Below are 25,356 nucleotides of genomic sequence, written 5' to 3'. Positions count from 1 at the left end.
AATGATCACAGATTTTGTGAACAATATGCTGCTGAGTATGTTTATTTTTGTTATGAGGAAAATATATAAAGTAAAGGCCGATAATTTTATTGTACAAAAAATGGACAACTGGTCCTTCCATCGTTCACTAAAAACCATACAACAAGAGACCTTTATGTGCATATTAACAGTCTGTCAATTTCGTAGAGAAGTCGAGCTCTTGTTTTTATACGTTATCTGCTTCTCAATCAAGGCATCCGCCCAACTGCAAAACAAACAAAAACATAAAACAATGAGCAAGTTGAAAGGTGTAGGCCACTTACAGCAATTCCAAATCCAAACATCCAAATCTGTTGCATTATATATAATATTCTGCTCACTAGGATAGCTTCTATTTCCTTGGCCGAGACAGGTGTACGTTCTGGTTGAATCGAAGCTTTCCCTCCCACAGAAGTGTTTTTGGGTGGTGCTGGAATATCTGACCCTAGAGTCACCATCTGACTGTTGCTAGTTGTTGATCCATGTTGAGTTTGCGAAGTAGAACCTACACAGTGAGAAAATCAGGAATATGTATTAGTGACTATTTAACATAATGCCAATGAACTGAAAAAATACCAATGATATATAACAGATCCCAACATTCAATAAAGCACTTATATACAAATAAATGTCTGGCTAAGTTTTGCTAACACCAATTTCATTTGAAATAAGTCCACTGTAAATTTAAACAACAGTCGATACTAGAAACACCTTGATACTAACGTCCCACCAAACATATGTCTGATTTAATAACAACCACCAATTTAAGAAAACAGAAAGGGTTGCAAGTTTTGCCCTTTTTGTTCTGGAAACCCTCAACTAAAATCACATTACTCCTCAAACTCACACTACCAAATACTGTGATAAGCTTAAAGACTTCATAAAGATCTTTGCAATTGCAAACGGTCATATGAACTTACCCATCTACCAAACCCTTGCTCTCTCTCCTTTCTTTTCCACTAGTTTCAACCATTGTTTTAAAGATAAAAGTGCAAAGCATAAAACGTTAGAATCGTAGTATTTCATATCAAATACTTCGGAGCATCCCAAATTCAGCATTTGCGGCCTCTGACTTCATATCTCTCAACACAGACTTGAAAACAACATAATTGATTACATCAATACAATACAATACCCACAGAAAAGCTAAACAGAACACAATTTCATCAAAATTGATTAGATGCTTAGGAACTTTTCCAATTATACACAGCTGACAGGTAAGACAATCATAAGAAAGATACAGTTTTTAATTTGCCAGGACCAAGTCATATACAACTCTAAACTCTATATTTTTACAGTATTTAAAGATTTTATCACATGAAAACTGACCCATATTTTCCTTATTTAATTGACTATTATTGTACAACAACATGAAAAACAGATTGAGAAGACAGGCCACATGCAAAGAAAGTGATACTAATATATGATAATAAGCAACAACAAAAGAAAAAAACTGATAAAGAAAGAAGGAGACAAGAGAGACAGAGAGAGATAGTTACCTGGGGTTGAGGGTTTTGGGTGTCTTTGTGGGAATTTAATGCGTGGAATTCTCTTCAAAACCTGCCCTTCTCCGCCCATCTTTCTCTCTTCCACAAATCCACTTCACCTTCCTGTTTGGGCTATCCACCTCACCTCCACCGAGTTGAAAATTACTTGTCGGCCTTCATTTATTAATAATAATTTAATTTAATTATCTTGGGCTTTTGGACCAGCAGTGAACACAAGCCATTGAGGCCCAATTCAAACAACCCCCACGTGGCTGCATTACTCCTGGACACGACACCGTATTGGGTACCACAATAGTTCCCTCCTCCAACTTTCTCTTTCATTCTTTCTTGCAGAGAAGGAAAGAAGAACAGAAGGAAAATATGGCGAGCAATCTAGGCCGTCTTTTCTCATCAACGACCGTTCTCTCGTCCCCAACTAGAGCCCAACCCCTAACTCGCTCCGCTATCAACTCAGTGAGTCGACTCTTCTGCTCATCGACTGGGCAATCTCAGCCCCAGCACGAAAACCCCAACAAGGAACAAAGAGACCCCATCGAAGAAAATCCTGAAAAAGTTGAAAATCGAGCTGACGATGAAGAAGAAGACGAAGATGGGTTGGATTTGAATGAAGAGACCGGTGAGATCGGCGGTCCCAGAGGGCCGGAGCCCACTCGATTCGGCGACTGGGAGCGAAACGGTCGGTGCTCTGATTTTTGAATTTTTTTTTGTCTTTTCTGGGTTTACAAAATAAAAACGTTATTATTATAATTTGAGATTAGAGTATCTGAATTTCGGATGCAAATGTTTGCTACTTTTCTTGATGATTTTAGTTGTTTGAAGTGATGTTTTGCCAATTATGTGATTGTAAGCCTTGAATTTGATGAGTAAAATAAAATTATTATTCTTAATTTTTGGGTATTTGCTTGTTTTGGAAATTTTAATTCTATATAAACAGATACTGGAAATGAAACGAAGAAGAAACCTCAGTGAAACGTTTCGACCTTTGCTTGAGTTGGGCTTGCTTTGGGCTCAGCTGGATAGTGGATACTCTCTACTATGTTTTGCAAACGTTTGACATCCAAATATTTGTGAGCCTGAAACAATAATTGGGCTTGGACTTGGTGTAGGCTGATCCCTTGATATATTTATTTACGGCCCAATCATTGAATATTTTTTTATTTGATTTCAAGCTAAAGACGTTTACCATTTGACCACATAGCCAAAAATTAACGGAGCTTTTACAATACAAATTTTAAATTTTCTGATCTTTGATGTGCTAAATCCTAGTTAACGTGGATAAAGAGGTCTAGTAAAGCTAAACATAGATGGTCTCTGGCAACATACATTATTATAAATGCAATTTGCAAACTGGGTTTCATCTTTTTTGGCTTCTACATTTCTTTTGAACCATTGATTGATTCCATTTCCATTCATAGCCGCATAGACAAACATAAAATATAGAAGAAAACGAATTTGGTCAGAAGCAATTGGTAGAATGACCCCAGAGGACAAATTGCTAGAATGAATTGAAAAATCATTTTGGCTGCACACACAGCTACATATATTTTGAATGGGTCTACTAACAAAAGGATTTGCATTGAGCGATGCCCAAATTTCACACACATGAACATGACTGCGTTTTCCCATTGATGTTGGATGGTGGGCCATATCTATGCTATGCGCAAACATCAACCATTGGATCAATCTGGATAAAATAATTTTCAATATCATATAGACTGCCAGATTTGTTCATTAATCCAACAAATACCAGTATTTTGGCCCTTAGTTAGCTTTGTTTATTATGCATGCATGATCTAATCTCTGGATATTATTAGGCTGACTTATTCAAGTTGGCCCAACTCCCAACATGACGCAAAATAGGATACACATTGTTGCTCAATAATTTGTTGATTGAAAATGGAGGCAACATCTCTACCGTCCATTAATGTCCAACGAACTCATAGCATTGTTTCGTCAACATTAATTATGTAGTCCTAGACAGATATCACATGGTGACTCTATAACCAACAAGACTCATTATTCACCAAATAAATGAATGCTAGCGTTAGTTGTTTATATAGTTGATAGGTCGTAAAATTTGTTTTAACAAAGGTTATAAACATGTTAAACCCAAAAATCTTAGAAAGTTTAATGTATGACAGTATCACAGTAACATGAGCTTTATGATTTATTGGACCAAGTCAATTCCAATTTCCAAATGAATACCGGTAGCCATTTACATACCTTATAATATATGTGGCAAAAATCCATAATTCATTCCAAGCTGTAGTTCTTTTTAATTCAGTAGAGTATGTCAGGTTCAGGTGTCAAATATCAGAATCCTAGCAGCCATTATGTGCCTAACCCTCTTTATTTTTAATTCAAGCCCAATTCCTTGGCTTAACTTGAAAAAAACATTTCGTGTTTTCCACATGAATTTGACCACTTCCAAATATTTTGAACAGGTCTTACTACTAGCAACATTGCTGCAGTGTGAGCCATGGCCAAATTTCACAGACACCCTTTTTCCATGGATGGCGGATTGTGGGCCCTCCAAATAGAGAGAGCAATTTCCCAATTCCCATGCCATCATGCCCTTCATATTTATATATGGAGTTGGTCTACTTTTTTTTGTTTTTTTAAAGAAACACTCGAGGGTGAAGACTTTGCCTGTATCGTATAAAGTCAAATTTGATATAATTAATGCACATATATTGCAAGTGTAACAATTCCTTGCTATCCAATGTCCAAGCACCAATTTTCTTCACACAAAATGAATATTCTCAGATTCATCGTCTCCTTCCTCCTCCTCTCCTCATTCTCATACTTTGCAAGCAGCTTAGAAAGTTGCCTAAAAGCTGTTTGCCCAACGGGAGAGGTAGAAATCCGATTTCCGTTCGGAATACAGAAACGGCAGCCAGAGTCATGCACTTATCCGGGTTTTGAGCTATCCTGTGTTTCCGCCCAAACAATACTCACTCTGCCTTATTCCGGACAATTCACTGTCCAGGCCATAGACTACGCCAAACAAGAAATATGGGTTAGCGATCCAAACAACTGTCTCCCACAACGAATTCTTTCGCTCAATCTTTCGGGGTCTCCATTCCTCGGTGTTGCTATCGAGGATTTTACGTTCTTTAATTGCTCGTCCGATTATTTGAGGTACAGATTGAACCCAATTGCATGCCTCAGTAGCTCTACGTACACAGTTTTTGCTACCACATCTTTGAGGGTCATCAATTATTTGTCGTCCACATGCAAACGGATTGGAACGTTTTCTGTTCCGGTGGAGTGGCCGTTTTACGAGGAGGTTCTGTCGTCGGACCTCGGTGGCGATCTCCGCCTCACGTGGGATGAGCCCGGCTGCGGCAGCTGCGAGTCACGCGGTGGCCACTGTGGGTTCAAGACCAATTCTAGTCCTCAAGTTGTTTGCTCAAACGTTCCTCAACGAGGTATATGTTATTTTATATTTTAAATAATGTATCAACATTTTTTATACGCAACACATCTTTAATACAAGTGAAATTGGAGGACAATTTCTTATTGGGATCGAGTAGTAGTTAGTGCAGTAATAGTTGTGAAGGGTCTGTTGCATTCATATGTTGTTTTCATTAGTTGAATAGTGATCGATGGACTGATGAATCTGATGATAATGATAAAAGAGTTGAAAGAATGAGAGTGTGGTTAACATAATGCAGCTTATCTGCATTGACTTTTTGGGTCATTCCTTTTGTACTTTAGTGGGCGTGGTCAACAATATGGTATTTACTAAGCTTGCTATCCTTGGAGTCTTGGAGAGAAGCGTAGACCAAATGTTGTATATGCGCCACAATTGGAATTCTGGAGCAAACACAACTTTAGATTCTTCCTCTGTTTCAAGTGCGCTCAACGCTTTCCATACCGCAATCATGCCATCCTAGCTTTCGGTTTGGTTGACTGTGTTCCTCAATTCAAAAAAAATTTTGTCATCACCTTCCCTGCTCGGCTGCTCCCCACACAATCACATACCTATTATAGTGTCTATATGCTTTGTGTCCATCTTTTTCATTACCAGAGAGATCGGCGCATATAATATATACATCCGTTACTTGAAAATTTTACTTCAATTTAAAATAGCTAAGGTCAGCTCTACAATATTGCAGCTTAATTAAAATGGTCATATCCAAAAGTATTATGATTTTGGCATAATAATTGCCCTTGTCCATCATAATTTGGGCTTAAAGATGGTCTTGACTAACCTTCTTGGGTTGGGCCAATGTGTGCTCTGTTCAACTTTCTAATTTGTTTATAACATCATGAATCTGATTCTGAATTTCTAATTCAGGAATTCCAAGGACTGCACGCTATGCCATTACTGTAGGGGTTGGAGTGCCAGCAATCTTGTGTTTTTTGGGGCTATTATGTTGTCTCTTGGGTAGGGTCAAGTCTTTCACAAGGGGACGCAGATCTCTCCCGGAATTTAATTCCACAGTTGCTCCACAGCCCACCATTGTTATGGGCCTTGATGGGCCAACACTCGAGTCCTACCCGAAAATAGTCTTGGGTGAAAGCCGGCGCTTACCCAAGCCTGATGACAACACCTGCCCAATATGCTTGTCCGAGTACCGGCCCAAGGAGACGCTGAAGAGCATACCTGAATGCCAACATTGCTTCCATGCTGATTGCATTGATCAATGGCTCAGATTGAATGCTACTTGCCCTATTTGTCGGAATTCTCCATAATGACCCCCTCACAAATGGATGTGTCATGAAATTTTTGTGCCAAACCCTAAAATCTGTACATAATTTCTCTTCTACTTTTCTGCACGATGTAAGATTATGTTTCTTCTTTTAGGAGTGATAGATACTTTACCAATGTTTCTTAAGATCATGGAGTAAGTTAGTCACCTGTCCTCTAGGGATTGGGTTGGACCTCGGACAACACTACCAATTTTCCTCAAACGTTGTTCAGTTTTGGGCTTCTCCCGCATCTTGTATTCTTGTTCGTATCTATTCTCTGCCCTAAATATCAACAAGGCCTCAGCCTGGCCCAACAAATCTCATTCTCTTAAGACCTGGTTATCATCTTGTAGGGAGTGGGCGTGGTTGCTTGTCACATGCTTGAAGACCACAATGGAATTTCCAAGAAATTTGTTTGTTTTGTTTTTTCAAGAAATTTGGCGGTATTGATTATTGAGAACCTTTCAACGACTAGCTACAATGAAGCAAGATCAGATTTGACATGCTAACAATATATTTATAAAGTTGTGGAAGCTAGTTAGTACATCACCTAAGCTAGTTAGAATATAAATTGTTTAACCATGTAAAAGGAACCAGAACAGTTTGTTCAACTCAAGATTAGGACAAGCGAACCAAACTGGCTCTACATATATATGAACTAATATCAATATAATTATTCCAAATAAATAAAATCATTATAATCATTAATTACTTATTATTTATTAATAGTACAGTAGTGTTTATTAATTAGTAAGTAATCTATGATTATGGTTGGCCGAATAATCAACTTTGTATATATATTATTATCATTAATTCTCAACTAGGCTAACCAGCCAACAACATCATCAGCCCATATATTGCTGGCTTCAGTTGACAATTTGACATTGCACCCATTGCTTCGCAGATCTATGTATGATGTATCCAAAGAAATTGAGTTCCACTCTCCTGTCTCCGTCTTAGTTGTCTAATCTCTAAGTCGAGATCAGTGAAATTTTCAAGAAATGTATTGGTATTAATTAATTAATGAAAACCATTGTGGCCGGAAATTACTTTATATAGTTGATTAAGCTAGCTTAACATGTATAGTCTGGTATAAAAAATGAAATAACCAGGCAAATTAATTATGACAAATAATATTTGAAACAATCATCATGAAGACTGTAAACCAGGAACAAAAAAAGCTGTTAAACAAAGTACAGTTTCATATATAGAGGCCAACTGCCATATATAGCTTCAAGAGCTAATATCTAGTATATACTTTAATTAACGAAATCCAACACCATATGTATAACTATGTATCTTATTATGGCATGCAATTACACTTGATATCATCATCGATCCAGTGATTGAGTACTATAGTTTCATTCGTACTTCTTCAATTCGAAGTGGAGGGGACAGGATTGGGAGGCATGGTTAGCTTGTCACCATCTCTTTCCAACATTTGAACCACAACTTTCATGGAAGGGCGATCTATTGGGTGCCATTGCATGCACCAAAGAGAAATTTTCTCCCGAGGTTTCTAATTTTGGGTTAGCAAGGCTCTGCCCATTACATAATAGTATTGTGTCTTTGACTGCTGTAAGAGGAACCTTGAGATACATAGCTCCAGAACTATTCTATAAAAACATTGGAGGTGTCTCATACAAAGCTGAGCTGCTGTATATAGTTTTGAAATGTATATAGCAAAAGGAAGAAATTGAATGCCGCTGCAGAGCATTCAAGTCAAATCTTCTTTCCTACGTGGGTTTCTGACCAATTAAGTCAAGGAAAAGATGTAGAATTAATAGAAGAGGCCACATAGGTGGAAAAGAAAATTATAAAGAAGATGGTCACAGTTGCATTGTGGTGCATACAAATGAAGCCTGCTGAAAGTCCTTCAATACATAAAGTAGTAGAGATCCTTGAAGGAGAAATTGAGAGCATCCAAATGCCTCCAAAACCATTCTTATACCCACAACAAATGCCAGAAGAAGATGCTGGGGACAGTTCAAGTACTATGTGCATCGACAATGACAGAGTCTACAGAAATCAAGATTGTAGATGCAAATTAAGTGATTTATTATTAGTAACAAGGTTGATGTGTAAGGAAATTTAACATACTTGGTGTTTTCTCTCATAATTTGTCTTCTTTGAAATGTGATTTTTTTTTTTTTCCTGTTACATTGCATAAGCACAATTACTCTTCTCTGTATGCGAAGGAAAGCTTTTGATATTCTGCTTGAGAATCATTTGATCTCTTATATATATACAACACAGCCGTTGATGCATAGCATTGTTCTATATAAAATACCAATTGGAGTCAACATTTTGATGGGCCAACACTTTTGTTCTACTCGTACCCAAAAATAGCTATACGGATCAGAATAGGGGATGGGTTGGACCTTGGACAAAACCCTGCCAATGTTCGTAAAATATTGTTCAACGAGGGCTCGGCCTGGCCCGGCAAGCACTACAGGACCTGAATATCATCTTGTACGCAGCGAGCGTTGTTGCTTGTCACAAATTTCATGTTTGAAGACCACAGAGAAATTTCCAAGAAATTTGTTGGTATTGACTCGTGAAAGACTTTGAACTTTGAACTACAATGAAGTAAAAAGCATCGTAAAAGACTTTGAACTTTCCTCTTTTTTTTTTTGGGCCATTAAAAGACTTTGAACTTTCAACTACATGAAAAGGATAGAACCATTAATTCATCCTCATGGAAACTTTAGCCTAGCCCAGTCTTTGAATTTTTAGACCACTAATTTATTATCATTGACGGCCTGTCTTTCAATAAATTTTTGAAAATGTACGTAAACCATTAATTTATTATCATTGAGAACCTATTTTTTAATAAATTTTCAAAAATGTATGTAGATCACTAATTCATTATCATAGATAGCGTCACAGCGGCCTGTCTTTTAATAAATTTTTGAAAATATACGTAGACCACTAATTCATTACCATAGACAGCCGTCCTGTCTTTCAATAAATTTTCTAAAATGTATGTAGACCACTAATTCATTACCATAGACAGCCGGCCTGTCTTTCAATAAATTTTCTAAAATGTACGTAGACCACTAATTCATTATCATTGACAGCCCGTCTTTTAATAAATTTTCGAAAGAGAGAAAAAAAAATGTTTAGAGAGAAATTGGTTTGGGAAAGATTAGATGTTAGACCATATCCAACTATTTCTTAAACTTTTCCCCAAATATAAATTTGAGAAAAAATAACATAAAATACACTTCTAATTCTTCTTTAAAATCTCGCTACATTTGAGTTTTTCTTAAAAATTCCTTCGAATCAAACTGAATGAATGATTCTTCTCAAACTCTCTCTAAACTTTCAAATGTCAAATTTTATATAATTTGGAGAAATTTCAACTTTAGCATTTAAGAGTATTTATTCAAATTTAATATTTTTCCTAAATTTATCCTCATATCTAAAGAAAATATAGAAAAAAAATACAAATGCTCTTATATCCAATTGTAAAATCGCAAAAGCTATCACCACGAAACATAAATAAAAATCAACAACCGATGATTTATTGTGTGTTTCGTCAATTCGTCCACCTCAAAATAGTGGTACTTGTTGAAAGACTAGAGATATATTTATTCTGCGAATTGACGTGTGAAAGAGATAATTAATAAAGCAAAGGTACTGCAGCATATATATATATATTGTCTGTTTACTGGTAGGGCAATGCTTGCGTCCTCCTTAGGGGGAACCTGCTCATCCACCCTCCCCCTTGTTCGTTTTGTTCAGCAGTGTAGGCTCAGTATAGAACTATTCATATTTTAGATCACATATTAAAGATCATGTCAACAAAAAATTAACTCAATCGGAAATCGTTTGATTACGTAACTGTTATCGAATAAATAGACGGTTTGGTAAAAAATTACTCTTTAAATACATATCGTCTATTTATTCAATAATAATTACATAACCAAACGTCTTTGATTGAGACGATTTTTTACAGAAATGACAACATAAAAGACTACATGCCTCCAAAACCGTTCTTATACCCACGAACAAATGCCAGAAGAAGATGCTGGGGACAGTTCAAGAACTACATGTGCATTGATAATGTCAGAGTCTACATAAATCAATTTGATTGCAGATGCAAATTAAATGATTTATTATTAGTAACGAGGTTGATGTGTAAGGAAAGTTAACATACTTGGTGTTTTCTCTCATAATTTGTCTTCTTTGAAATTTGATTTTTTTTTTTTTTTTCTGTTAAATTGCAGAAGCACAATTAGTCTTCTCTGTGTGCAAAGGAAAGCTTTTGATATTCAGCTTGAGAATCATTTGATCTCTTATATATATATATAGAGGGCCCTTCCAATAAGGGATTTCTCATTTAGTGTTAAATGAGGGATCACCTTGTGGGGCCCACACGGGTCGTTTTGTATTAATCCGAACCGTCCATTTTTTATATCTTCATTGATAGATCATCCCTGCAAAAAATCAGCCAAATCGGAAATCGTTTACCCGTTCAATTAAGCGGTCAAAGTTATGTGTTTATAGAGGAATTTGTTATTCGTCCATTTGTTTTAAACTTTGACCGCTAAACCGAACGGGTAAACGATTTCCGATTTGGCTGATTTTTTGCAGGGATGATCTATCAATAAAGATGTAAAAAATGGACGGTTCGGATTAATACAAAACGACACGTGTGGGCCCCACAAGATGATCCCTCATTTAACACTAAATGAGGAATCCCTTATTGGAAGGGCCCTCTATATATATATATATATATATATACAACACAACCGTTGATGCATAGCATTGTTCTATATAGAATACTAATTCGAGTCGATAATTTGATGGGCCAACACTTGAGTTCTACTCGTACCCAAAAATAGCTATAGGGATCAGAATAGGGGTTGGGTTGGACCTCGGACAAAGCCCTGCCAATTTTCGTCAAATATTGTTCAACAAGGCCTCGGCCTGGCCCGGCAAGCACTACAGGACCTAAATAACTGAATATCATGTTATACGCAGCGACCGTGGTTTCTTGTCACATATTTCACGTTTGAAGAGCATAATGAAATTTCCAAGAAATTTGTTAGTATTGACTCGTGAAAGACTTTGAACTTTCAACTACAATGAAGTAAAAGCATTGTAATGTATGACTGACCTTGTAGCATGATTCCATGAAAAGGACAGAACCATTAATTCATCATCACGGAAAGAATGAAAATCAGTTTTTTTTTTCAATATTGAAAAACAGGCCGAGGTTTTTTGCTTTGCCAATGAAAAAATAAACCTTAGCCTAGCCCCCTGTACGTAGACCACTAATTCATAATCATTGACATCTTGTCTTTCAATAAATTTTTGAAAAGAAAGAAAAAAATATGTCTAAATAGGAATTGATTTAGGAAAGATATACGTTTAAATATGTTAGAGTATCTTCACCTATTAACTAAACTTCTCCCTAAATGTAAATTTGAGAAAAAATGACATAAAATATGGTTCTAACTTTTTTTTTAAATCTCGTCAAATTTGAAATTTTCTAAAGATTTTTTCAAATCAAGCTAAATGGACGAGGCTCTTCAAACTCTTCAAACCTTCAAAAATCAAATTTTAAATAATTTAGAGAAGTTTCAATTTAAGCATTAGAGAGACTTTTCCAAATTTAACATTTTCCTTGAATTTATTCTCATATTTAAAGAAAATATAAGAAAAATACAAAAAACCCTCTTATATCCGATTGTTGAATGGCAAAAGTTATCACCACAAAACACAAATAAAAATCTACAACCGATGATTTATTGTGTGTTTCTAGTTCCACCTCAAAATATTGGTACTTGTTGAATGAGTGAGAGAGACTATTGACGTGTGAAAGAGGCAATTAATAAAGCAAAGTCACCGCACTATATATATATACATACATGTTGGATTAGTTATATCACATGACGGTATATCGGTTATATTTTATAATTTTTTCTAGATCTGACTTGTCTAATACGGAACCTGATATTCCAATCCAATCCAATGGATCCTGATATATCCTCCTCACTAATTATATTGTCAGTTTCCTCTATGTTTCTTTCTTTTGTTTCTATGATTCTATTATGATGTGACCCAAAAACAAAAAAGCATGTCTACGTACTAACATGTTAGATTTAGAAATTGAAATGGGTGCATAAAATATGTATGGTGGTATGTGTTTATCTCAGAGCGCTCGTTTATTGTCAATTCAAAGGGAAAAAAGGAAAATCCCACAATCAATTAAAGTAGAGACCATCTACCATTCACACACGACCATCGAAGGGTGGGAGTCTACGTACACCCAACACCCACAAATACAATCCAAAGATCGAATGGTCAGAACACTGTCTGCATGGTAGCCTAAAGTAACCCTCGATCTGTACGCAAACTGTTATTGGGGAAGAGAATTGATGTGTTTGACAAGATATATGTCGGTGGTGTTGCAGTCTAAATCATGAAAACTATATTTGCACATGACGATCAAGGCCACAGAAATGAGAACAAAGGCATGCATGAAGAAGAAAGCATTCAGGAAAAAAGGTTATAAAAATTGACATAACTATAGGCCCAATTATGCATTTTTGGTACAGTACAATCAATTGTATTATGACAACTTGACAACACTCTATCAGATATAATTATAAAACAAGTTATATTATGACAACACTCCATATATGATCACTCATCAAATACATGCAGGACTGATAACTCTTGCAGGCATAGGTTCCTCTTGCTAGCACAGTTGCATTCATATTTCTTGTTCAGGCGCCGCTCCGCTCGAGGTAGAGGCAAAAGGGTCAGGAGGCATGGTTAGACTGTCACCTTCTCTTTCCAACATTTGAACCACAACTTTCATGGAAGGACGATCTATTGGGTGCCATTGCATGCACCATAGACCCACAATTGCAAGTTTCCTTGCAATTTTAACATTTTCTTCGTCCTCAATATGGATCCGTAGGTCGTCCCCTTGTTCTAAAAGATTATAGATCCATTCTGGGAAGTAGACTTGACTGGTGGAGTCTTCCATGACTTTGAAATTTTTTCTGCCTCCAACCATTTCAAGCAGCAAAGTTCCAAAACTATAGACATCTGACTTATAAGACACGTTACCGAAGTTCCTAGAGAACACTTCGGGTGCAATGTAACCCATGGTCCCTCTAGCTGTAGTCATGGATATTGCGCTTTGATCCTTAGAACACAACTTGGCCAGACCAAAATCAGAAACTTTTGGTGTGAAATTTTGGTCTAGTAAAATATTATGGGGCTTGATATCAAAATGGAGGATACGTTGGTCACACCCTTGGTGAAGATATTCAATTCCTTGAGCTATTCCCAAAGCAATATCTTGCAACTTATCCCAACCAAGGAATGAGTTCTTAGCATCTGCTGATGATAAGAAATTCTGCAGAGAACCATTTGGAAAGAACTCATAAACAAGAGCTCGTATAAATCCGTCTGCACAGAAGCCAACCAAGCGAACCACATTGACATGGTGAATTCGGCCCATTGTTGCCACTTCATTTATGAAATCTTCCCCTTTCTCATTTGAATTGTTGAGGATTTTGACAGCAACAAGTAATTCAGAGGAAAGCGTTCCTTTAAACACTGTACCATAGGCCCCTTGGCCCAACTTGTCCTGACACCGATTTGTTATCCTCTTAATATCAGCATAGGAATATCTACTTGGCTTGAGAGCTCTGTAATCATCCAAAAATCTTTCAATTCTCAGCTGATGCTCTTTTTCTATTTTGTTAAAGTTATAGAGATAGCAGATTGTAATTCCGGTTGCTATAAGAACCACGGAAAGTGTGCAAAGACCTGCAGATATATATATATATATATATATGTATGACCTTTTGCGTTAAGAATACATAAGGAGCTATATATTTTCAAGAAATCAAAATGATTTTAAATTGCCTCAAAAGATCTTTAAAAAGAATTTGAAATTGGCCTACGTACGGACAACTTACCGAATACCTTTAGACTTGGCCTTCTACGGTTACGATGATCTGCATGTAAAAGTTGTTAATAAAATAATTAGTACTTGATTGTTTGCTGACTGCAACAAGTAGTAGTGAAGTTATATGCATGTGGATCGAGCGTAAATGATACGTACGTTTATGTTCACATTTAATTGTTTTCCCTTTGAATCCATCGAATTGATAGTAGTCCTTTCGTCTGCAGTTCATGTTCATCTTTTCGCAATATTCACATGATGGTATGGACCAAAGCAACGTCTTGAGAATCTTGTCCTCTCCGATTCTGTAGGGAACTGATGTGTAGTCATGCAGCTTGGTACAAGACACTAGGGGATTACCATCTACGGGACAGTATTTGTCAGCTTCTATTGCAAAAATCTGGTTGCCAGCAGCCGCAGGATCGCCATGGCAAGGGCTCAGTTTCTCCAGACAACCATTTTGGGTGGACGTGGAATATTGATCCCTTTCTATTGACGGTGGACAACTGAATAAGGTATAGTTATATAGGCCGTATAGTCCGTATAGGGACGTGAAGGGAGTAGAAGAGAAATTGAGGTTGAAAAGGTATACCGGCAAGCAACCATTTGGATGATATATTTCAATTTCCCGGGATCTGTAGTTAATCGTTTTAACAAAGAGCTTATTACTAGTAGCTGATGATGAGGATGAGGATGAGGATGAGGATGAGGACGATGACAATGACCGAATGGTACTAATGTGGAGCACAGTGTGGTTATCGTGGGTGCATGATAGAATATCATCAAAGCCCTGGTAACCACAATGGATTGGCTGCTCACCACCTTTCACTCGAAATGGGAATCGGATGACTGGGCCGCCGTGCCGGTTACATCTTATTTCTGGGCAATTATCTTCAAGGCCAAGGCCTCCTACTCCATCTCCATGCACTAGTCCATCACCTTCAGCTACTATGATCATCATCAGCAACCACCCCATGAAAAAGATCGTAACCATTTCATCCATCGATCTAACCAAACGAATTGAATTGAGTGCTGCACTTTGTTCTGACTCGTCTCGATCTGTTTTTGAGTTTATGGTTGTAAATTTGAATCACATACAGTAAAATCACACAGCAATCCAGAAACCAAAAACAGAGGAAGAAAAAAGAGTGAACCAAAAGGGGTTGTAACCTGTAATTGTATTTCCTGGAGTTGTCTTTCTTTACAACTTAGTTCTTACAAAAGATATTTGTGTATTTGACCCAAAAAAAAAAAAAGATATTTGTGTAGGTTTATCTAAAGCAACAAACATCCCAGCCACACACATTAGTCACTAATTAACGTGGCTCACCATCAGTCATAAACACTTTCTACGGTCAATACTGCTACTGCTGTTTCCATGTACCTTCTTCTCCCCAAATAGAAAATAAAAATAAGAGTGTAAATATAATATAATGTGCAAATTGTGGGGTATGAATATCTGCACTCATTGTTTAACTCGCCCACCAAATAGGACTCTCAAATAATTCTAGTTCTACAGCTAAAATTCCTTTGAAGGCTCCCTCTTCTCTCTCTTACCATGTCTAGAGGAAGAGTCCTATTTGCTGCTTACACAGCCCTTCTTCTTATTCTTCTTCTTCCTGCTCCTTCCTTTTCTTCCCCAAATTCCAGTAGTACCGCTGAAGATCATTCTGCTCATAATTATTGTACCCCTTCTTGTGGAAATATTAACATAAATCCCCCATTTAGATTAAAAGGAGACCCTCAACACTGTGGCAACCAAACGTATGAGCTCTCTTGTGAGGGGAACAATATTGCAGTATTACCCTTGTATTCAGGAAAGTATTACGTACAGGAAATCGATTACAAAGCCTTCACAATCCGAATTGTGGATGCTGGTGTTCAGAAGATCAAAGACAACTACTTCTCCAATCCACTTTACCCTTTGACCAGCTTCAACTTCAGTTATGGAGATCCTTACACCACGACCTCATTTAGTTATGATGAGTCCTTTTACAGTTCTAAGCGTGACATAACAGTGCCTATAATTTTTGTCAAGTGTGCAAATCCCATGAATTCTTCTCTCTTTGTTAATACAGCTCCATGCATGATCAACAACAAGAGCACAATGTATTCTTATTTCATTGTTGGCTTCAATACCTCCATAATTTCATTCGATTTGGGGGAGTCCTGCAAAATAACACAAATGGTTATGGCGTCCTCCAATTCTACCGATCATAATTACATGATGTCCTGTGAAGCCATATATAATGAAATAGCGCATGGCTTCAAACTTTCATGGATTAAATATGCTTGCATATCAAAATGCGGTGGAGATTATACATGCGGGCTCACCAAGGAGAAAGAACTCATCTGCCGTTATAAGGGGTTCTGGCAAGGTATATGAGACCTCTCTACCTAAGATTTTATCTTAAGTTGGATGCTCTAAAATTTAAAAATTATTTAAGTATATAAAAAGAAAAAGAAAAAAGAAGCTGGTTAAAGCCTTTGAACCTGAAATCACGATTCCTTATCCGAGTCAAGCATTTATAGAGTAACATATTGAATTGTAATTGTAATTTTTTTATTTTTTATCTTTGTATATTCTTTGTATATCAATTTTATGATCTTATCAAACTTGGTAAGCATGCTGATGTTTTTTTTTTCTTTGTCATTGTAGGTACTTGGTTCGGCAGAGCACTCATAGTAGTAGTAAGTGAGTGATCTCTACACCCTAACCAGCTTATAAAATAAGAATTTGGGTTCTGAACAAGCACTGTTTTTTTTTTTAACTTGCTAGTGTAATTAATTACAAATTCAAAAAGATTCACCAAGATGATTAAAACTCAAAGACACACAATATGTATCAAGTAAAACAATAGCCCAATGGCCCAGATCCTATAAATAAATGCGTAGTTTCAATTTTCGTTGGCCTTAAATTCATCGGAACTACCTCTTGGTTATCTCATCGACCGCTTTTCTTTCACTTCTGTTGCAGGTATACTTCGCGTCCCTATAGATGAGTTCTTCTACCTCATCAAGCAGTACCGGCTGAACCGGCTGAACCGGCTTCACATAGTTTCAAGCATCTACATTTGGCTTATGCTCAGTGTAATCTTTATTCTCGGTAAGGAACTACTTGTATATATTGATCACGTACTAAAAATAAAGCATATATAGAATAATATCTAAATTTGGAGAAAAAAATGACAAAAACGATGGATAATATTGTCTCTTTATATTGATCCATTTGTTTGAACCACACAGGAGAACTCCAAGCAGCAAAATTTCTATTTGCCTTTCCCTTTGTCACTGCATTACTGATATACAAATGGCGAAGGAGGCATTTGTCCATGTATTGCAACATAGAAGACTTTCTGCAGAACAATAATAATCTCATGCCAATAAGGTACTGTTACTCAAACATTAAAAAGATGACTCAAGGTTTCAAGGAAAAATTGGGCGAAGGAGGTTATGGCTCTGTATACAAGGCAAAGCTACGCAGTGGTCGTCATGTAGCCATTAAGCTGTTGGGTAAGTCAAAAGCTAATGGGCAAGATTTTATTAATGAAGTTGCTACTATTGGAAGGATTCACCATGTTAACGTGGTGCAACTTATTGGCTTTTGCGCTGAGGGTTCAAAACGTGCTCTTGTATATGATTTCATGTCTAATGGATCTCTTGATAAATACATTTTTTCTCAACAAGGAGTTATCTCCTTAAATTGCCAGAAGATGTACGAAATCGCTCTTGGAGTTGCCCGTGGTATTGAATATCTACATAGGGGGTGTGATATGCAAATTTTGCACTTTGACATCAAGCCTCACAACATTCTTCTAGATGAGAATTTTTCTCCCAAGGTTTCTGATTTTGGATTAGCAAGGTTGTGCCCATTAGATAGTAGCATTGTGTCTTTGACTGCTGCAAGAGGAACTATGGGATACATAGCTCCAGAACTATTCTATAAAAACATTGGAGGTGTCTCATACAAAGCTGATGTATATAGTTTTGGAATGTTATTGATGGAAATGGCGGGCAGAAGGAAGAATTTGAATGCAACCGCAGAGCATTCAAGCCAAATCTTCTTCCCTACGTGGGTTTCTGACCAATTGATTGCAGGAAAGGATGTAGAACTAATCGAAGATGCCACAGAGGAGGAAAAGAAAATTATAAAGAAGATGGTCGTAGTTGCAGTGTGGTGCATACAAATGAAGCCCGGTGAACGTCCTTCAATGCATAAAGTAGTGGAGATGCTTGAAGGAGAAATTGAGAGCCTTCAAATACCTCCAAAGCCTTTCTTATATCCACAACAAATGCCAGAAGAGGATGCTGGGGAGAATTCAAGTACTACATGTGCATCAACATTGACCGAGTCTACAGAAATCACTTTGATTGCAGATGAAAATTAAGTGATTTAATGTCAGTAACTAATTAAGTTGAGGTGTAAGGGAAAGTTAACATACTTTGTATATCTGATAGCATAAATAGGTTTTTAAGTTTGATTTTTTTTTTGGTATTGTTTTTTTGTTTACTTTTAAATAAGTGGAATTTAGCCTTGTCTGTTTGTATTGGAAAGCTTTTGATATTCTGTATGAGAAACATCTCTCTTATATATAACACAACCGTGGATGCATATGCCTATGCAAAGCATTGTGCTATATAGAATACCATCAACGAGTAATAGGTACCTGCTGAGATCAATTAAGCTGGTTTCCCAAGGAGCGCACGCCATAGTAATTTTTTTTTTGTGTGTGTATGATGTAAGATTACGTTTCTTCTGTTACAAAAAATGTGTGATACATTTACTAGTGTTTCTTAGGATTATGGAATCAGTCGGTCAGTCACCAAAAGCCTTTAGGGATTGGGTTGGGCCTTGGACAAGCAATACCAATTTTCCTCTAACATTGTTCAACAAGGCCTAGGCCCGGCCCGTCAAGCACTACAACACCTTAATACATATCATCTACAATGAAGCAAGCATCCCAAGTACATCTTCACGGAAGCTTTAACTGTATTGTATATATTTTTTAGAGCCCATGTTGGGATACTTAACAGGCCCAAATCCTGGGAGATTTATGATGAACTGGAGTACTGGACCAATTGGGCTATGTCGCCAATACATATAATTGATTTTGTAGAATTTACGTAATACTTACCACTAAATCGTAGTATTTCATAAAGAGAAAATTAGGCTTATACCCTTTTAGACAATAGTTTTTACATAAAGGCCGAGGGTGTTTTAAAATTTATAAGGAAATTCTTTTAATATAGATTAAGGTCATTTTTCTGATTACCACATCAGAAAATCTAATACACGTCAGCATTTCTGATTTAAATGATATATACACGTCAACATTTTTTATTTAAATGATATTTTTCAGAAACCAGACAGATATTTGATTGTTATCTTTACTCAATTTTGAATTAAGAAACCAAATAATTGTTGGAGTTTGAATTTACAAACCATATTACTACACTGTACAAACTTGATTACATATCCTCATCTTGAATATTAGCTGCTCTTGATTGTCTCTCAATACACCCTTGTTATGTTCTTCATGTACATTATTCTCCAGTAAAAAGTGTTTAAATACATCAATCACTTTCCCTTTTGGATGCGTGGAGACAAATGAAAAAAATCATTAGTTTATATAATGTACCAACCATGCATAGACAAATTTAAAACCACAGGCTCTTTAATTAACAAGCAGATGGATGAAACTAAATCCTCAAAGACAATGATCGATAATGGAAAAAGAATATGATTAAATATTATATATGATAAAATTTTCTATCTATCAAGAATCATTTGCAAACAAATGGGCACCAACCGCACCATCATATGGTCTAATACATTTACAATCACAAGTGGTACATTTAGTAAATGAATTGGTACATTAATGGTATATTCAAAATGAACTAGTAACTGCCTTTAGATTTACAAAGTACAATTAAAGAACCACACCTTAAAGTTTAGGGTGCAAACATCCCTTATCATGCACCTGTCCATACAAGTGCTCATTGAAACAATCAAAGAAAGGAGAGCAATGCCCTCATCTCTGTACACAAACTTTTTAACTGCAGCAATTCATAAATTACCATACACATCCATTCACCAATTCACATAAGCAGGCATTTGCAGACTAAACCCACTCAATAAAATCCAATCAATTAACTTTTATAAAGTCACCAAATAACTTTGCAAACCAAACAAACATTGTAAACAATAACTTTGCAGACCAAACTCACTCAATAAATTCCAAATAAACATTTGCATTTATCAATTAACTGTCATAAATTCACAAAGTAGGAAAAATAAGCATCACAACCAAAATGAACTTGATCCTCTGCATCATTGTACCAAAATGAATAATCCACCAATCCTACCCACCATGGTTGTTCCAAAAGTAGAGCAACATCTGACCTAAATGAACCAACCAATAGAGCAATAAAAAAACACAAAGTACCAACGACTTGTACATCTTAAAGTCATAAGTCACTGCTGCTGCCAGACATTATTTTTGGGCTGCATTAGTTTCTAAATCATCTAATGTCATTGACACCTCACCCTCATTAACACATCATGCTTGGACGTCAAAGAACTTTTGATCTGTTCAAATAGTAAAAAAAAAAATGGTATATGGATGACCTATATACGAGCTGCTGCGATGTCACGTGTTTAGTGGCCTCCTGCAAAATGTGAAAAAAAAACATTAAATTTACCTCCTCAAAATCCAAAAAACCAAGGTACATTTAATTCCAAAAGGAAAAAGAAAAAAACCTAAACCTTAGGCTATTTTGCAGGAAATTAGCATTACGGCCTTCATTAGTACAACACATAATCACTCATGTTCACTTTGACACCTTAATTGATTATGTAAACACATTAACTAGAAAAAAAAACAATAAAATCACATTTTGAACACAAATGATGATTCTAAGAAACTAATCAACTGCTAATTGTGCAATTGGTACAACACAGAAAATTAACAAAATAAATAAAAATCAATTGATACAACACAAATGGTTCCCGCCCACTAAGAATTGCCAAGAACCCTAAAACTTGGTATACAAAAACAAAAAAAACAAATCAGGACATTAAAAAAAAAAAACCAACCACAAAAAAAAAAAATCAAACACACACAAAAAAAGAATTGACAAAAAATCCTTCATGTTGGACGAAGAAGTTAAATAAGCACAAGAAACCCAATTTGACATTAAACCCAGTCTCATGGTACATGGAAAACAGAAAAATGAAAGAAATTAAATAAGTGCAACAAACATAATTCGATCATAAACCCTACCCTATGGTACATGAAACAAATAAATTAAAATTAAATTAAATAAGAACAAGAAAACCAATTCGAAATTAAACTCTATCCCATGGTACATGAAATTCAGGAATTACAAAGAAATTAGATACGAACAAAAAACTCAATCCGACCACAAACCGTGTCCCCTGGTACTTGAAATTCAAAAATTACAAAGAAATGAAATACAACCAAAAACCCAACCCGACATTATATACTATCCTATGGTACATGAAATTCTGGAATTTCAAAAAAAAAAAAAAAAAAAAAAACAGAACAAGAAACATAATTCAACCTTAATCTCTATCCCATGGTCATGAAATATAGAAATTTAAGGGAAATTAAATAAGAACAAGAAACCCCAATCCGATATTAAACTCAAACTCATGGTACATTAAATTCATAAATAACCAAGAGATTAAATAAAAACCCTAACCCCAAACCACCCTGAAACCCAAACCCATGGTACATGAAATACAACAATTACAAAGTTATTAAACAAAAACAAGAAACTCAATTCGACATTAACCCTTTTTCCATGGTAAATGATATACAGAAATTAAAAGGAAATTAAATAAGAACAAGAAACCCCAATCCGACATTAAACCCAAACCCATGGTACATTAAATTCAGAGATAACCAAGAGATTAAATAAGTATCCTAACCCTAAACCACCCTGAAACTCAAACCCATGGTACATGAAATATAGCAATTACAAAGTTATTAAACAAAAATAAGAAACCCAATCCGACATTAACCCCTTTCCCATGATACATGATATACATAAATTACATTAAAAGAAAAAAAAAAAGGCAAATGAAATCCCAACTTGAAAAGGAAACGTACGTACCATTTATGGTTGAATCAGTCTGTTCGAATGTCTAGTGTCAACCATGGTCCATCTGGTAGAAGAAGGAAAGATATAATTCCAAAACCACAAAACCCAAATAACCCCAGCAACATTCTCCTCTACCCAACCTGGTATAATCGAAACTTAACTATACTAGATAAGAGATAAGATCAAATTTTGAATAGAGAGAGTTTCAAATGATAAGAAACCAGGCTTGAGGAAAAAAAGGAGGATCCTAGGCTGGAGAAAAAAATGAGATTTCTGGAGAAACTCACAATGTTGTTTCTAAATTAAAGGAAAAAAAAAAGGTGACATAGCTACTGAGTAATTGATGACTAGGATTAAAAGGACTTCTATCTATATTCTAAATCTCTCTTGGTGTTACTCTAAGAAAGGTGTTAACATTTGACCTATCTCTAAGTTAAGTTTCTCTTTCATAAATTGCAAAGCAATTTGAATTTATTAAATAAAAAGAGTTCAACAGATATTTGTTTACAATTGAATAATGCTATACTTACCATATTCTTATACCACATTTTTATACCATCTCACGTGTTATTACTTTATTAGACAAAGTTTTTCTTTTCTTTTTTGGGTTTTTATTTTTATTTTTTAGTATCCAATGTATGAATGCCATGTAAGTTGCCACATAAGGTGGTATGAAATTGTGGTATTAAAATGTGGTATATCTAGCACTACTGTTTACAATTTTACTGTTTTACATGTTCTTACTTCTTAGAAGGGAAAAATTTACAAACATGACACATATTTTGATGGTTGTTTCATTTCAGGACATTAATTTTGATTTATGTTAATTAATGACATATACTTACAGTTTGTGTCAATGTGGTACAATCCGTTATTTCCGTCAAGAGAGCCGTTTAAAATAGGGGTATAATAGTCATTAGGGTATTAAAACCCAAAATTCCCCAAACAACCACAACTCTCTTCTCTCTCCTCCCTCACCGTGACTCACAATCTCTCTCTCTCTTTGATTCTCCGTTGTCAGGTGGCGGCTAGCGACGAAACCTGTCCCATCTTCTTTCTCTCCTTCTCCTCTCTCTTCCCCTACCTTTCTCTTCTTCATAATCCCAGCAAAATCTTTTAATCGAACCCAAACTGGTATGAAACTCTCGCCGGTAGGGGTGGGCACGGTGTGGTTCGGCTCACTTCACCCCGAGAACCATGCACCGCGCCATAAATGTTTTCTCAGTGTGGTTCGGTGTTGTAAACCGAATAAATTAGAGAAAAACCAAACCAAACCAAACCATTGTAAAAACGGTTTGGTTCGGTGCATGCACGGTTTTAAAATAAATATAACCTGCTTATTTTGTTGGTTGGGTAGTAGGGGTTTCATTTGGAGTTTTGGCAAATTGGGGTTATAACTTATAAGTTATATCTAATATAAGATTATAATCTGTAACTATATATATTATATAATCTATTTGTTGGTCTATTTGTTTGGTTTTTTTAATTTATTTTATTTGGGGCTTCGTTTGAGGTTTGGGGAGATTGAGATTTCGTTTGGGGTTTGGGCAAATTTGGGTTATAAGTTATAACTATATATAAGATTATATATAAGTATATAACTACTATAGAGTAATGAGTATAGTATATATATAATTATATACTACTATAGTATATACTAGTATACTACTATAATTATATATTACTTATATAGTTATATATAATTATTGTAGTATATATACAATTATATACTAAGTTACTAACTATATAGTTATATATAACTAACTATACTAAGTTACTAACTATATAGTTATATACTAGGTTTATATATAACTCTATATGCATAAAACATTATTATATAGACTATAGACTATAGAGTATATAGAAATAGAATACACTAATTTTATTATATAAGATATAACTAACATTATATACTAAAACTAGGGGTGGGTTCGGTACGGTTACCGAACCGAAAACCCCAAACCGTGTACCGACCGAACCCCCCTCGGTTGGCCATTTTGGTTACCGAGACCGGTACCGGAATGTCGGTAAACCGGCACTCTGTTAGACCGGAATTCTCGGTCGGCTCAGCTCGGAATGGACCCTGACCGGAAACAAAGAAAGCGAGATTGCAGAGAGAGAGAGAGAGAGAGAGAGAGAGAGAGAGAGAGAAATCGCATCAGAGAGAAAAAGGAGAAAGGGAGAAGAGGAGCACTTGGGGCAGCAACAGATCTTTGCAAGTTCTTCTCCAGAAATCGAAGTTGGCCGTGATCGGAGATGAAGGCGGAGCTCGGAGATGATGCAGAGCTCAGAGATGATGGCTTGATAGCTAGGCTAATGATCAGTACTGCAATATATGAGATGCGAAGCCCATAGATTTTATTATATGGATAAGTAATTGCTTTCTGCAGTATTTAGAAGGACAGCTCCAAAAACCAAGAATGGCATCTGAAAATCTTTTCAATTGGCCATTGTTTGGTAGCCATCAAAGCCACCTACGTCATTCAAGCTTTTTGTTATTTGTGGGAATTAAGATTCCATGGGGTAGGGGGTATAGTAAGAATGTGAACATCCAATCAAAGAATGCCATGTATTTTAAAAATTAAATAAAAAAAGAGGTCTTAATCATTATATTTTATATTCTTAAAAAAAAAAAAATAGGGTTATTTTGATTAAGTCTTATTTCATTTTATTAATTAATTTAATTTAGACATTAGGGTATTTTGAGATTTGGTTTGAGATTTGGAGTTTGGAGTTTTTACTTTTAATACATTTATATACCCTAAAATACATTTTTATATAATCTATATAATACATTTCTATGTAAAAACTAATTAAAAATACTCTAAACCTTAATATTATACCATATCCTAAACCTTAGGGTATATAGGGTATAGCATATATAGTGATATACCATATTCTAATATTATACCATATTATACCATATCCTAGACATTGTTATAGTTATATACTTATATACCAACTATGAAAGTATGAATTATAGTCTTAGGGTATAAGATATAAGGTATATGATTTAAAATTTTTAAAACACACAATAGAGTTTAGACTTTAGGGTTTAGGGTTTATAAA

The 25,356-nt window shown here is 35.7% G+C and overlaps 5 protein-coding genes across 7 annotated transcripts; 3 read left to right on the top strand and 2 right to left on the bottom strand.

The window, feature by feature from the left end:
- Positions 1–66: 66 nt before the first annotated feature.
- Positions 67–1,675, bottom strand: LOC147289240 (uncharacterized). The gene is made up of 3 exons (XM_086238808.1): positions 1,518–1,675; positions 360–523; positions 67–244 (listed from the first exon to the last, which is right to left on the bottom strand). Exons 1-3 carry the CDS (start codon positions 1,594–1,596, stop codon positions 224–226), a joined length of 264 nt encoding a protein of 87 aa, XP_086094934.1. The 5' UTR covers positions 1,597–1,675; the 3' UTR covers positions 67–223.
- A 143-nt stretch (positions 1,676–1,818) lies between these two features.
- Positions 1,819–2,423, top strand: LOC147289239 (succinate dehydrogenase assembly factor). Its single transcript, XM_086238807.1, has one exon. The coding sequence runs from the start codon at positions 1,887–1,889 to the stop codon at positions 2,220–2,222; it is 336 nt and encodes a 111-aa protein (XP_086094933.1). The 5' UTR covers positions 1,819–1,886; the 3' UTR covers positions 2,223–2,423.
- A 1,836-nt stretch (positions 2,424–4,259) lies between these two features.
- Positions 4,260–6,227, top strand: LOC147289238 (RING/U-box superfamily protein). Its single transcript, XM_086238795.1, has 2 exons — positions 4,260–4,957; positions 5,830–6,227. Exons 1-2 carry the CDS (start codon positions 4,279–4,281, stop codon positions 6,225–6,227), a joined length of 1,077 nt encoding a protein of 358 aa, XP_086094921.1. The 5' UTR covers positions 4,260–4,278.
- Positions 6,228–12,726: 6,499 nt separating this feature from the next.
- LOC147289237 (rust resistance kinase Lr10-like) lies at positions 12,727–15,378 on the bottom strand. The gene is made up of 3 exons (XM_086238794.1): positions 14,320–15,378; positions 14,174–14,212; positions 12,727–14,021 (listed from the first exon to the last, which is right to left on the bottom strand). The coding sequence occupies exons 1-3, from the start codon at positions 15,161–15,163 to the stop codon at positions 12,952–12,954; spliced, it is 1,953 nt and encodes a 650-aa protein (XP_086094920.1). The 5' UTR covers positions 15,164–15,378; the 3' UTR covers positions 12,727–12,951.
- Positions 15,379–15,603: 225 nt separating this feature from the next.
- LOC147289236 (rust resistance kinase Lr10-like) lies at positions 15,604–18,778 on the top strand. Of its 3 annotated transcripts, XM_086238791.1 has the most exons (4): positions 15,604–16,538; positions 16,820–16,855; positions 17,138–17,266; positions 17,407–18,778. In XM_086238791.1, exons 1-4 carry the CDS (start codon positions 15,719–15,721, stop codon positions 18,546–18,548), a joined length of 2,127 nt encoding a protein of 708 aa, XP_086094917.1. In that variant the 5' UTR covers positions 15,604–15,718; the 3' UTR covers positions 18,549–18,778. The 3 variants fall into 3 exon arrangements, with proteins under 3 accessions (XP_086094917.1, XP_086094918.1, XP_086094919.1); XM_086238792.1 differs by lacking the exon at positions 16,820–16,855; XM_086238793.1 differs by lacking the exon at positions 15,604–16,538 and having other exon boundaries at positions 16,834–16,851.
- Positions 18,779–25,356: the final 6,578 nt, after the last annotated feature.

The sequence above is a fragment of the Dryas octopetala genome, chromosome 3, assembly GCF_963921425.1.
Source record: "Dryas octopetala chromosome 3, drDryOcto1.1, whole genome shotgun sequence".
NCBI lineage: Eukaryota > Viridiplantae > Streptophyta > Magnoliopsida > Rosales > Rosaceae > Dryas > Dryas octopetala.
This window is presented reverse-complemented; position numbering and strand designations above follow the sequence as displayed.

Coding starts and splice junctions, on each gene's coding strand:
- LOC147289239 (XM_086238807.1), top strand. CDS start 1,887: ATGGCGAGCAATCTAGGCCGTCTTTTCTCATCAACGACCGTTCTCTCG.
- LOC147289238 (XM_086238795.1), top strand. CDS start 4,279: ATGAATATTCTCAGATTCATCGTCTCCTTCCTCCTCCTCTCCTCATTC. Junction 4,958..5,829: donor CTCAAACGTTCCTCAACGAG/GTATATGTTATT, acceptor TTTCTAATTCAG/GAATTCCAAGGACTGCACGC.
- LOC147289240 (XM_086238808.1), bottom strand. CDS start 1,596: ATGGGCGGAGAAGGGCAGGTTTTGAAGAGAATTCCACGCATTAAATTC. Junction 524..1,517: donor CCCAAAACCCTCAACCCCAG/GTAACTATCTCT, acceptor CTCACTGTGTAG/GTTCTACTTCGCAAACTCAA. Junction 245..359: donor AGGAAATAGAAGCTATCCTA/GTGAGCAGAATA, acceptor TTTGTTTTGCAG/TTGGGCGGATGCCTTGATTG.
- LOC147289237 (XM_086238794.1), bottom strand. CDS start 15,163: ATGGATGAAATGGTTACGATCTTTTTCATGGGGTGGTTGCTGATGATG. Junction 14,213..14,319: donor AATTAAATGTGAACATAAAC/GTACGTATCATT, acceptor TTTTACATGCAG/ATCATCGTAACCGTAGAAGG. Junction 14,022..14,173: donor GCCAAGTCTAAAGGTATTCG/GTAAGTTGTCCG, acceptor ATATATCTGCAG/GTCTTTGCACACTTTCCGTG.
- LOC147289236 (XM_086238791.1), top strand. CDS start 15,719: ATGTCTAGAGGAAGAGTCCTATTTGCTGCTTACACAGCCCTTCTTCTT. Junction 16,539..16,819: donor TTATAAGGGGTTCTGGCAAG/GTATATGAGACC, acceptor TTGTCATTGTAG/GTACTTGGTTCGGCAGAGCA. Junction 16,856..17,137: donor AGCACTCATAGTAGTAGTAA/GTGAGTGATCTC, acceptor CTTCTGTTGCAG/GTATACTTCGCGTCCCTATA.